General features: G+C 45.9%; 1 protein-coding gene and 1 long non-coding RNA gene across 4 annotated transcripts in view; one reads left to right on the top strand and one right to left on the bottom strand.

Moving 5' to 3' along the window:
- Positions 1-13,706, bottom strand: part of LOC109900000 (cdc42 effector protein 1) — a 19,385-nt gene extending 5,679 nt beyond the window's left edge. The window contains exons 1-2 of one of the 3 annotated variants that reach the window (XM_020495706.2): positions 13,578-13,706; positions 2,689-5,627 (exon numbers count right to left, since the gene is read on the bottom strand). In XM_020495706.2, coding sequence (XP_020351295.1) covers positions 2,689-3,148 — 460 coding nt within the window. In that variant the 5' untranslated portion in view covers positions 3,149-5,627; positions 13,578-13,706. Of the gene's footprint in view, positions 1-2,688; positions 5,631-12,689; positions 12,927-13,577 lie in introns of those variants that run through there. The other 2 variants (XM_020495704.2, XM_020495705.2) reach the window with 2 other exon arrangements.
- Positions 54-1,339, top strand: LOC116376171 (uncharacterized). The gene is made up of 3 exons (XR_004211569.1): positions 54-750; positions 879-1,137; positions 1,289-1,339. It is a non-coding gene; the product is annotated as an uncharacterized LOC116376171 (long non-coding RNA).

Genomic DNA, 13,706 nt, shown 5'->3' with positions numbered 1-13,706 from the left:
TCCTCTGACCTCTCTCATTAACAAGGTGTTTTTCCCACAGAACTGCCGCTCACTGAATGTGTTTTGTTTATCGCACCATTCTCTGTAAACTCTAGAGACTGTAGTGCGTAAAAATCCCAGGAGGGCAGCTGTTTCTGAGATGCTGGAACCACGATGTGTGGCACCAACAATCATACCACGATCAAAGTTGCTGAGATTACGGAGCTTGCCCGTTCTGATGTTTAGTCGAACATCAACTAAAGCGCTCTACTCTATATACTCTATATATTGAGTTGCAGGCAGTCACATGATTCACTGTTCGAAGAAGCAGGCTATTTGCGTTAACATGCAGGTGTACCTAATAAAGTAATTGCTTTTCCAATACTGCCAACTCGTTACTGATGATTGATTTCACATTGTGGTACGAGAATATATGGAAATGAGTGGTATCCACCTACAACAACATAGCGATAACACGGAACCGGCAGGTGATCCAGGTCACAACAGAGGTCAAGCAGTGGGAGGACGTGGTGGTCAAAGGAATGGCAGGGGACAAGAACCTCTTCTGAGAGGTGGTCGTGGGCCTCGTTTAAGAGATGTGGGGGAATGTGGTAGAGGACAAGGCAGCGGCAGCAATGAAATCCGAGCAATAGTTGTAGACCATGTCGTAAATCGTGGCATGACAATGACTGAGGCAGCTACAATGATTCAACCAAACCTCAGAAGATCAACCGTGGCCTGAATCATCAGAACTTTCCGCAATGAGAACCGGTAAGTCTTCAGCATGCACTAAACATTAGACTACTCTCAATTGTCAAATGACTGTATACTGCATGCCAATGTGTACCACAGAGTAGGTGATGTGACTAAATGTGTTCTCACTGTACTTTTCCTTGCAGAATTGAGACTAGGCCAAATAGGTGAGGCAGAGGCAAAATTCTGACTGACCAACAAGAGCAGGCTGTGCTCAATTTGGTTCAGGACAGAAATTATATTCGCCTTACATAAATTCGACAGCACATCTTGGACAATGAGGACTTGTTCAACAATGTGGAAGCCATAAGTTTGCCAACTATTGCACGCATGCTGAAAAGGCACCAGGTGTCTCTAAAACAACTCTCAGCTCTCCTTGTAACCTTCCTTGATGAGCTAAATCAGGTCTGTAGAGCTGATGGTGTGACCTATGTCATTGTGTGGGATAATGTCAGGTTCCACCATGCTCAAATGGTGCAAGCATGGTTTCAGGGCCATCCACAATTTACCATCCTGTACTTACCCCCATGTTCTCCTTTCCTTAACCCGATTTAAGGAATTTTTCTCCACATGGAGGTGGAAGGTATATGATAGGCGCCCTCACAAACAAGCCACCCTTCTCCAGGCCATGGATGACGCATGCAATGACATCACGGCAGACCAGTGTCAGGCCTGGATTCGCCATGCCCGAAGATTCTTCCCAAGATGTTTGGCTAATGAAAATATCCATTGTAGTGTGGATAAGAACCTGTGGCCAAATCCACAAGATAAGGTTGATGGAAATATAGAAGTACAATAATCAATCCTTTGTTTTGCTTTTTACAGTAAGCCAGGTGCAGTTGACATTTTACTGTATTTTTTTTTCTTTGTAGCTAATTATTTTTGCTTAGGTTTCTTTGAATCAATGTTGTGATTTTATTGTATTTCAACAATACATTTCAGATTTTGTTCAATGATTCCACTGTCTGTGGTATTCTCTTTACTAGTCCTTTTACAGTGATGTATTTACGTGTAGAACCATAATGAAACATGTATCACATTTTGCACTATAATATTTAATGATTGAACGAACAACTACACAGTGAAACTATCGGTATCTTGTGTGTGGGTAATCTAAATAGTATAGTATTTCATGATAAATAGTTATTTGAACCAATGATTCTGTAAGTGCAAGGTTTCTTTAAAGATATTAATGCACAATGCAATGTTTTGAACATTGGATATCCTGTGTTACAAGTGATGACCGTTTTGTGTCTAGAGTTGTAAAAGATTACCACAAGGTTCTGAAATTAGTGCCAAAGTGATTGTAAAAACTGTAATGTCAGTCACACTGGGCCTCAGACCAGACGCATAGCAGCACAGTCATGTCTGGCGTGTCTCTCACACAACAAGCTGCTGAGGGTTGGTGATTCATCATGACAGCTGTTTTTACAGCTTGTCCAATGGCAGCTACTGCTTCTATGACTGACCATGTATCAAATCCAAGTCTCTTGCATGCAACAAGACTGTTAGCCTGCTGAGCTAAAGCTGAGACTTTAGGTCCAGGAGCTACTACAAGCCTCCACAGGTACAGTTGCATGTTCACTTATTGTGTGGATGCATGCATACAGTGTGAATGTGTATCTCTATGTGTGTATATTTATTTTACCTTTCATTTAACTAGGCAAGTCAGTTAAGAACAAATTCTTATTTACAATACCTACCGGGGAACAGTGGGTTAACTGCCTTGTTCAGGGGCAGAACGACAGATTACCTTGTCAGCTCGGGGATTCAATCCAGCAACCTTTCAGTTACTGGCCCAACGCTCTAACCACTAGGCTACCTGCCGCCCCAAATGTATCTGAATGTGTGTGAATGTGTATGTTTGTGTGTGAGTGTGTATATGAATGTGTATGTACATATGTGTGTGTATATGCATAGGTGTGTGTGTGAATGTAGGTGTACAGTAAGACTCACCATAACCATAAGTGGTCTCCTCCAGGGAGGTAGGAGAGGCGGGGAAGAGGTTTTTAGCAGGGCAGCCATTTGGTGAGTCCACATCCAGTCGGGGGAGGGACACTGCATTCTTGATAATGGGGGATATGGGAGGGGGTGGCGGGGACAGGTCCTTGGATCCTCCCCTGGGACGCTCTGGTGTCTTCCGAACACGCCGGAGGGTCCGAGAGAAGAACGCCCCAATCTTGTTGTCAGGGCTTGTGACAGAATCAACATCCCCGTTTCTGTTGGTGGCCCCCCCATGGTTGCTGAGGAACGAGGTGTCCCCGAACACGTCCCCTCCGCGGCCCACGTGCATGGTATGTTGGAAGTCCCCCAGCGGCGGACTGATCATGTCCAGGGTGAGGTCACCTTTGAAACGACGTTTCCCCTGAGAGCCGGCCACCAGGCCCTTCAGCCCAGGGATCTTCCCCAGGTTCATGGTGATGGCCAAGGGTACGGTCTTCTAAAAATGACAAAAATCCCTTTTAAGTCCTCTAAAAAATGGGATGAAAATTTAGTTTCAAATATCTTTAGAGAAACTGTTACTGGAGAGTTGCTTTAGAAATGCTCCCAGGGGGATTGTGTGTTTCAAAAGTAATGATTGTGATCGTTTAGGTTTTGAATAGAATTTCAACATCAGGTTTTGTAGGGTCAACCTCAGTAATGGAGAAATCTATTGTATTCTCTTGTTATCATGTGCTGTTTGCAATTTCAGTCCCATTTGCTGCTGTTTGTTGTCATCCATATCCAGCTGGAATAAGTGGAGAGAAATGGAGGAGAAAAGTATGCCGTTCAGTTCCTGGAATCCGCCTCCAGTTTGAGTGTGGTCAGAGACGCTGGGCTCGACAGTTCTTTTGGGCTTTGGGTTTATAAAACATCAGCTCAGGAAGAAGCCCAGTACCAGCTGCAAATATCCCTCCTGCGGTTGTACACTGGAACCATTTATTAAAATGAAGCAAAAAAAATGTATTTGATTCTCCATCTAGGAGAGGCTCAGATTCAGCTATAACAACAGTCTAGGTATTCTGAGGGGACTTTCTTTGCTAGAGATTGATTTGGTGTATTGACAGAGAACCAGGTAGGGGTCTGGCAGAACACTTCCCTAACTGGAACATTCAGTTAGAAAGTAACTGGATCAGCTTTTTCTACAGACCCTGCCCTTCTGTTAGACATCAAAGTTCCGGGTTCCAAAGTCCATTGTTCTGGAACTTTCTAAATTTAGACCACAGTAACTCTCCTGTCGCTGCTCTCGTGAACAAATTAAACGTCAGTCTGGTTTTTCTGGGAGTTTCAGGGTATTTTGTTTCTCTCTCGTCCTGTGTCTTGCTACAACGTGAGGGCTAATTAATCATATCACGTCATATTTCACTGAAATACTTGTTTTATCTGTCTTTAAGAGCAGGGTAGGGACCCTCATTCAGCACTTCAAACTGATGTCACCAGCAGCAGGAACCTCGTATACAAACATGCAAAGTTTGTTCTACCAGATAAAAAACACAGGGCCAAAAGTGCACAAAATACTGACAAAAGTCAGCGAGGAAAATCACTATTCTGACTTTAATTACACAAAATACACCAGTGGGTCAACGCTGGCAGGAGACGGGCAAATCATTTCCCTGTGTTATCTTTAACCAGTGGAGTAATGGATATCGCTTTCCGAAATATTTTGATAGTGTAGAGTACACTGACAAGGTCTTCTGGTTCTTTTAAGTGCTTTCCACTGCCGAGGCCCTCCCACGCGCAATAGCCTGGCTTTATTAATGACTTGGAACAGACCTCTGAATGGAATTGCGTCACGGTTAAAGCAGACTTTCAATTTGCTCCTAACTACAGTCCCAGGTTCTCTCTAGGTCTGGACTGGCTGGCGTTTTAAGAGGGGCAGCTGGGAGCAGCAGAGGGAGGAAGCACACCTCACACCATAGACCAGAGGAGCGAGAGCAGTACCAGGGGACTACTCACCAGACTTCTATTAGGTGTGATGTTGAACCTCTAGAGAGCACTAACCAGACAGTCATAACCAGACTTCATACAGTCAGAGTTCACGCCACTACCTCAACATCTCTTACTAACTCTCCTGTGTGACTGTGAGCCGCAGAGGCGAAAGCAATCATGCCCTTCTTAGCCTGTGTGTGAATATGAAGCAGACACTCCTCAGTTTCAATCATGTATTTCAAGAGGAGGAGAGGTACCTTGACTCCATCATACTTTACTAACAGAAGGTCCTGGAGCTCTGCTCTACTGTAATCCTGTTTCAGTCAGAGGATCTTTGGCCCACGCTCAGTGGGGGTCGAGTCTGTCCTTACCAGACTCGAAGGGGCTTGGAAAGAGAGAGATAGAGGGCCACTTAGTTGACCTTTGGTCTGACTCCTGCAGACACAGCTGTAGCACAGAGGTTTATCCCCACCTGTCTATAAGGCACGCTCCTATATGTCTCCTATACGTCTCCTATACATCTCCTATATGTCTCCTATACGTCTCCTATACGTCTCCTATATGTCCCAGCATCTCCCCCCTGCCCTGTCCTCCTCCTCCTCTCCTTCTGGTCATTTGTTTTCAGAGGCACGCATATCCAGGCATCTGAGCAGGGCTGAAACCAAACCCTGTTATGTTAAGTCTCTAAAAGGTAATACGTTTAATGCAGTAATCCGGGCGGCTGTCTGTGTTTTCAGAAGCAAAAAGGGGGGACTTCTCTGGGGATTGGTTGTGGCCTGGATTAGCCCCTAATCCCTGGATCTCTTCTTCCCCTCGTCCGACCGTCCAGACTCCCTCTTTTTGGCCTTTCTCCTCCTTCCTTCTGGGCTCTGTCCTGGCTCTGACCTCCCTCTCTATGGGTCTGTGCTGGTTCTCTCTTCCAGGCCTGATCTCCGCTGGTTATCTGGATCTGGGAAGCGAACTTGGCCTCACTGAAAACATGTCGTCTGCTGAGGGCGAGACAGGGAGTTATATATGGTAGGTCATGGTACCCGGTGCATGGGCAACGCACACACAGGAGTATAGTGAAACATAAATCATCTTGTGTTTGGAGTGCAGCTGGTACGGTCAATTTTGTGTATTCACCAAATTTTTTACTCCTTTTTCTACTCTAGTCTGTTTTCCTGCCACTACCCAAGTAGTAACTGCTACAATAGTTTCTGTTTTGACAGTAATTCAACTGGCTCAAAATTTCTAAACAAATTTCAAATAGGCCAAAATGATACAAGTGGAGAATTCAGGGGGTTTCCTGAACATCTGTGCTTTAGGCTACACCACAGACCCATCCATCCATTCCTCCTCCAGCATGTATCTGCCATGCCTGTGAGCCAAGCTGAGGCATGGTAGATGTTCACTGCCTGGCATGTGAGGTATGGTATGGTATGGTGGCGTGCCAAATGGCACCCTAGTCCCTACTTTTGAACAGAGCCCATAGGCCCATAGGCCTCTGGTCAAAAGGATTGCACTGTAGTGAATAGGGTTCCATTTGGGATGCACCCTAGATGTAAACCAGAGAAGCCCGGCTCTAATAGGAGTTGTGTGCGTGAACAGATTCCTGGGAGCAACATCTCTGGCCTCTCTCTCTCTCTCTCCATCACATCACATCAGAGACGGACAAGGAGAACCAAACCACCTTCAGGTCTGAGACTGGCTGGCTGTGTTACTGTACTGGATCAAGTTCTCAGGGTTTGGAGAGATACACGCACAGACACACAAACACACACGCAAAAATACACAGCTAGATCAAAAGACTGGAGAGATGCGGTGTTTATTATCATGAATCTTGCCCTGTAGGCAGAACTGAGCGACTTCTGCTAGATGGGCAAGCGGCAAATAAAAAATTGGCTATATGGTAAAAATGTATGAAAACATAAATGTGCTTTTCTCTTCATTTAATGTTAAGGTTAGCCATTAAGGTTAGCAGTGTGGTTCGGGTCAGGGTTAAGGTTAGGGTTAGGTTTAGGGCTCCCCCAGAACAAGATGACAAAAAACACTAACCTGCTCTCAGTTATCTCTAATTGAATTGATTGAATGAGTCAGGATTTTATACAGAATAATGACTTGTCAGGTATCCCAACCAGTGTTCATTTGACCCATCTCCTACTTGCCAAACTCCAGTCCCGTTTTTAATTCCCCTCCCTCACTAACTTAACCAGGTGAACAAACATACAAGATAAGACTGCATTTCTTCACTCCCCCTGCGACATCCAATTACCTTACATTCCTCTTAGCTGTTGCTCTATTTGAATCCAAGGAAAAGAGAGCAACACTTCTCCTAAACTAAGAAAACATTTTTGCTTCTTCAACAAACATCCATAGCTTCTTTTAATCTCTCTCCACCCCCCTCTTTACACTTCTTTCTCTCTCCAACCCCCACTCTTTACTATTCTCTCTCTCTCTCCAACCCCCACTCTTTACTATTCTCTCGCTCTCTCCAACCCCCACTCTTTACCCTTGTTTCTCTCTCTCTCCAAACCCCACTCTTTACCCTTGTTTCTCTCTCTCTCTCTCCAACCCCCCCTCTTTACCCTTGTTTCTCTCTCTCTCTCTCCAACCCCCCCTCTTTACCCTTGTTTCTCTCTCTCCCCCCCCTCTTTACCCTTGTTTCTCTCTCTCTCTCCAAACCCCCTCTTTACCCTTGATTCTCTCTCTCTCCAACCCCCCTCTTTACCCTTCTTTCTCTCTTTCTCCAACCCCCCTCTACCCTTCTTTCTCTCTCTCTAACCACCCCTCTTTACCCTTCTCTCTCTCTCCAACCCCCACTCTTTACCCTTCTCTCTCTCTCCAACCCCCATTCTTTACCCTTCTTTCTCTCTCTCTCTAACCACCCCTTACCCTTCTTTCTCTCTCTCTCTAACCACCCCTCTTTACCCTTCTTTCTCTCTCTCTCTCCAACCCCACTCTTTACCCTTCTTTCTTTCTCTCTCTCTCTCTCTCTCCAACCCCACTCTTTACCCTTCTTTCTTTCTCTCTCTCTCTCTCTCTCTCCAACCCCACTCTTTACCCTTCTTTCTTTCTCTCTCTCTCTCTCTCTCTCTCTCTCTCTCCAACCACCCCTCTTTACCCTTCTCTCTCTCCAACCACCCCTCTTTACCCTTCTCTCTCTCCAACCCCCACTCTTTACCCTTCTCTCTCTCCAACCCCCCACTCTTTACCCTTCTTTCTCTCTCTCCAACCCCACTCTTTACCCTTTCTTTCTTTCTCTCTCTCTCTCTCTCTCTTCTCTCTCTCTCCTCTCTCTCCAACCCCACTCTTTACCCTTCTTTCTTTCTCTCTCTCTCTCTCTCTCTCTCCACCCCCACTCTTTACCCTTCTTTCTTTCTCTCTCTCTCTCTCTCTCTTCTCTCTCTCTCTCTCTCCACCACCCCTCTTTACCCTTCTCTCTCTCCAACCACCCCTCTTTACCCTTCTCTCTCTCCAACCCCCACTCTTTACCCTTCTTTCTCTCTCTCTCCAACCCCACTCTTTACCCTTCTATCTTCTCTCTCTCTCTCTCTCTTCTCCACCCCAACTCTATACCATTCTCTCTCTCCCACCCCCACTCTTTACCCCTTCTCTCTCTCTCCAACCACCCCCTCTTTACCCTTCTTTCTCTCTCTCTCTAACCACCCCTTACCCTTCTTTCTTTCTCTCTCTCTCTCTCTCTCTCCAACCCCCCCCTCTTTACCCTCTATCTCTCGCCAACCCCACTCTTTACCCCTCTCTCTCTCCAACCCCTACTCTTTACCCTTATTTCTCTCTCTCTCCAACCCCCACTCGTTACCCTTCTCTCTCTCTCTCCAACCCCCACTCTTTACCCTTCTCTCTCTCTCCAACCCCCACTCTTTACCCTTCTCTCTCTCTCCAACCCCCACTCTTTACCCTTCTCTCTCTCTCCAACCCCCCCTCTTTACCCTTCTCTCTCTCTCCAACCCCCCTCTTTACCCTTCTCTCTCTCTCCAACCACCCCTCTTACCCTTCTCTCTCTCTCCAACCCCCACTCTTTACCCTTCTCTCTCTCTCCAACCCCCACTCTTTACCCTTCTCTCTCTCTCCAACCCCCCCCCCCCCTCTTTACCCTTCTCTCTCTCTCCAACCCCCACTATTTTCCTTTCTCTCTCTCTCCAACCCAACTCTATACCATTCTCTCTCTCCACCCCCACTCTTTACCCTTCTTTCTCTCTCTCTCTCTCTAACCACCCCTTACCCTTTCTCTCTCTCTCTAACCACCCCTCTTTACCCTTCTCTCTCTCTCCAACCCCCCCCCCCTCTTTACCCTTCTCTCTCTCTCCAACCCCCACTATTTTCCCTTCTCTCTCTCTCCAACCCCAACTCTATACCATTCTCTCTCTCCAACCCCCACTCTTTACCCTTCTCTCTCTCTCCAACCACCCCTCTTTACCCTTCTTTCTCTCTCTCTCTCTAACCACCCCTTACCCTTTCTCTCTCTCTCTAACCACCCCTCTTTACCCTTATTTCTCTCTCTCTCCATCCCCCCTCTTTACCCTTCTCTCTCTCTCCAACCCCCACTCGTTACCCTTCTTTCTCTCTCTCTCCAACCCCACTCTTTACCCTTCTTTATTTCTCTCTCTCTCTCTCTCTCTCTCTCTCTCTCTCTCTCTCTCTCTCTCCAACCCCACTCTTTACCCTTCTATGTCTCTCTCTCTCTCTCTCTCTCTCTCTCTCTAACCCCACTCTTTACCCTTCTATCTCTCTCTCTCTCTCTCTCTCTCTCCAACCCCACTCTTTACCCTTCTATCTTTCTCTCTCTCTCTCTCTCTCCAACCCCACTCTTTACCCTTCTTTCTTTCTCTCTCTCTCTCTCTCTCTCTCTCTCTCTCTCTCTCTCTCCAAACCCCCCCTCTCTCTCTCTCTCTCCAAACCCCCCCTCTTTACCCTTCTATCTCTCGCCAACCCCACTCTTTACCCCTCTCTCTCTCCAACCCCTACTCTTTACCCTTATTTCTCTCTCTCTCCATCCCCCCTCTTACCCTTCTCTCTCTCTCCAACCCCACTCGTTACCCTTCTCTTCTCTCTCTCCAACCCCCACTCTTTACCCTTCTCTCTCTCTCCAACCCCCACTCTTTACCCTTCTCTCTCTCTCCAACCCCCCCTCTTTACCCTTCTCTCTCTCTCCAACCCCCCCTCTTTACCCTTCTCTCTCTCTCCAACCACCCCTCTTTACCCCTCCTCTCTCTCTCCAACCCCCATTCTTTACCCTTCTCTCTCTCTCCAACCCCCACTCTTTACCCCTTCTCTCTCTCTCCAACCCCCCCCTCTTTACCCTTCTCTCTCTCTCCAACCCCCACTATTTTCCCTTCTCTCTCTCTCCAACCCCAACTCTATACCATTCTCTCTCTCCAACCCCCACTCTTTACCCTTCTCTCTCTCTCCAACCACCCCTCTTTACCCTTCTCTCTCTCTCCAACCCCCACTCTTTACCCTTCTCTCTCTCTCCAACCCCCACTCTTTACCCTTCTCTCTCTCTCCAACCACCCCTCTTTACCCTTCTCTCTCTCTCCAACCACCCCTCTTTACCCTTCTCTCTCTCTCCAACCACCCCTCTTTACCCTTCTCTCTCTCCAACCCCCACTCTTTACCCTTTCTCTCTCTCCAACCCCCACTCTTTACCCTTCTTTCTCTCTCCAACCACCCCTCTTTACCCTTCTTTCTCTCTCCAACCACCCCTCTTTACCCTTATCTCTCTCCAACCCCCACTCTTTACCCTTCTCTCTCTCCAACCCCCACTCGTTACCCTTCTTTCTCTCTGTCTCCAACCCCCACTCTTTACCCTTCTTTCTCTCTCCAACCCCCACTCTTTACCCTTCTCTCTCTCCAACCCCCACTCTTTAACCTTCTCTCTCTCTCCAACCCCCACTCTTTACCCTTCTCTCTCTCTCCAACCCCCACTCTTTAACCTTCTCTCTCTCTCCAACCCCCACTCTTTACCCTTCTCTCTCTCTCCAACCCCCACTATTTTCCCTTCTCTCTCTCTCCAACCCCAACTCTATACCATTCTCTCTCTCCAACCCCCACTCTTTACCCTTCTCTCTCTCTCCAACCACCCCTCTTTACCCTTCTCTCTCTCTCCAACCCCCACTCTTTACCCTTCTCTCTCTCTCCAACCCCCCACTCTTACCCTTCTCTCTCTCCAACCCCCACTCTTTACCCTTCTCTCTCTCTCCAACCACCACTCTTTACCCTTCTCTCTCTCTCCAACCCCCACTCTTTACCCTTCTCTCTCTCTCCAACCACCCCTCTTTACCCTTCTCTCTCTCTCCAACCACCCCTCTTTACCCTTCTCTCTCTCTCCAACCACCCCTCTTTACCCTTCTCTCTCTCTCCAACCCCCACTCTTTACCCTTCTCTCTCTCTCCAACCCCCACTCTTTACCCTTCTCTCTCTCTCCAACCACCACTCTTTACCCTTCTCTCTCTCTCCAACCCCACTCTTTACCCTTCTCTCTCTCCAACCCCCACTCTTTACCCTTCTTTCTCTCTCCAACCCCCACTCTTTACCCTTCTCTCTCTCTCCAACCACCCCTCTTTACCCTTCTTTCTCTCTCCAACCCCCCCTCTTTACCCTTCTTTCTCTCTCCAACCCCCCCTCTTTACCCTTCTCTCTCTCCAACCCCCACTCTTTACCCTTCTCTCTCTCTCTCTCCAACCACCCCTCTTTACCCTTCTTTCTCTCTCCAACCCCCCCTCTTTACCCTTCTCTCTCTCCAACCACCCCTCTTTACCCTTCTTTCTCTCTAATCCCCTTTTACCTTTCTTTCTCTTTCCAACCCCGTATTGGGAGTTCACACCTCTTAAATGTACATGTTCCTTGTTGCGTCAATCAAAGATTGTGGATAAATGTCGATAGTTCTGTCTCTGCCAAAGGGATCACATGGGAGGAATATGGGGCACAGGTACAATTGGCCAGGGTTCAAATAAAGGGATCTCATTGGACAAGGCCAACTTGTAAGGAATACCTCATCATAAGATTCAGATTTGAGGTGTTTGCTCGGTCTTTTGGGTCCAATATGCACAAGTAAGACCGGCGCCTGGCTAAAACTGAAAACCAAACATCTATAGAGGCATGTGATGGTTTAAACAGGTGTACTGAATAGATCAATTAGACCTGCCTGGTGTTGCAAGCTAAGCACCAAGAGCACATTGCTATTGAGTAACAAACATGTTACCACAGAGCCTACCCTCTCCATTGATCTGCCTGATTCCATCTAGTGTTTCATGAGTTAGCTGTGAAGCTAACAAGCTCTCCAATCAATTATATTGGGTGATCTCCCTAATGAGGTCAGAGTAATGAGACCTTTGTTTTAAGTAGTGTTGCTACCCTTACATTTGGAGAGGCTGCATCATTAATGTGTTGATATGTCAGTTAGTGGGTCCCCCTATGCAACAGTGAAATAACAGAGGTGCCTTATTGCTATTATAAACTGATTACCAACGCAATTAGAGCAGTAAACCTAAACGTTTTGTCATACCAGTGGTATATGATCTGATATACCAGGGCTTTCAGCCAATCAGCATTCAGGGCTTGAAACATTCAGTTTATAATACATATAATTTGTGGACAATATTGTTGATCTGATAAGACCTAAGCATAGACCTGTTATATATTGCAACACAAGCAACCCTAAAATATACTGCAGGCCAGATTATGTTTCATGACAAATGATCTATGGACAGACCCAAGACACTTATCCCACAATAACATATGTGCATGTTAGGCTAAAGTTAGGCTACAGGACCATAGAACCGTATACATAGACTGCATACATAGTTCCAGATATAAAATATGATGACTTGATTGTGAATAGACAGTTAGGTAACATTAAACAATTTAAACAAACCAAAACAACTTTACCCCATACTTTACTTTCATTTGACACAGTGAGTCTATGGATATTTGAGAGATTACATTTATAGAAGGTTAGTGAATAGCCTTCATACTTAAACAAATAGCCGAATGAAATGGTAAAATGCATAAGCAAAACAAAAAGTTGAGCGCAAAGAAAAACTTACCTGGGCAAGTAGGCTAAGAGACATGGACACAGATAGGACACGATTAAATGCCAGTAGTTTTTTTTTATGATAACCCACAAAATCCGTATTTATAATTCAGAATGTATCATAAAGTACTGTGTCTTCTTGTGGCCGGTCTCGTAGCTGCACAACGCCGCTAGTGCAGTCAGCTTCAACAGAGTATCGGTGAACAAGGGGCGGGCTAGTCAAAAACTGACGTGGCCATCGTCGAATCAGCAGCAGAGAACATGCAAGGGGAATATACTGTATGAACGAGCACGCTTTCCAGCGAGCACATATTCCAAAATATAGCCCCAATGAGCAAACGTTTTAAGGGTTCGTTTACAGTATGATTCATCTTTATATGTCCCATCATATAGAAAGACACCTGTACACCTGAAGCTGTAGTGGGCAGGCTACATCTCCCAAAACGAGTTATCAATTGACCTGACTATACTTACCGTTTAGAACCCTCAGGTGTCACAAGCCTGATGTCAAATTAAACCATTCTGCCCACAAACCTGTCTCTATCCTCAGTCTGTGACGTCTTAAACACCAACAGATTAATGTATTTATAGATTATATGATTTATTTAATTCTTCATTCAATTTTCATGGCACAGAGTAATGAAACTGATTTCCAATATCTCTTTAGAAAGCACCCACAGAGGCATCCAAAGCCCTTTAAAAAATTTTTTTACTTGATTTATTTCACCTTTATTTAACCAAGTAGGCCAGTTGAGAACAAGTTCTCATTTACAACTGCGAACTGATAAAGCAAAGCAGTGCGACACAAATAACAACACAGAGTTACACATAAACAAACGTACAGTCAATAACACAAAATAAAAGAAAAATATAAAAAAATATATGTACAGTGTGTGCTGACCTGTTCAACGGGATACTACATCCTTATCAAGAGGAAGTGTCCTCAGATGGTCTTCAAAGCATTTCATGTCCTGGCTGCTAAATAGTTAACATTCCCAGCTTCTGGCAAGGCTGTTACAGTGATGATGAC

Source organism: Oncorhynchus kisutch, linkage group LG11 (genome assembly GCF_002021735.2).
Source record: "Oncorhynchus kisutch isolate 150728-3 linkage group LG11, Okis_V2, whole genome shotgun sequence".
Lineage (NCBI taxonomy): Eukaryota > Metazoa > Chordata > Actinopteri > Salmoniformes > Salmonidae > Oncorhynchus > Oncorhynchus kisutch.
Note: the sequence above shows the minus strand (reverse complement) of the source record. Positions and strands in the feature narration are given on the sequence as shown.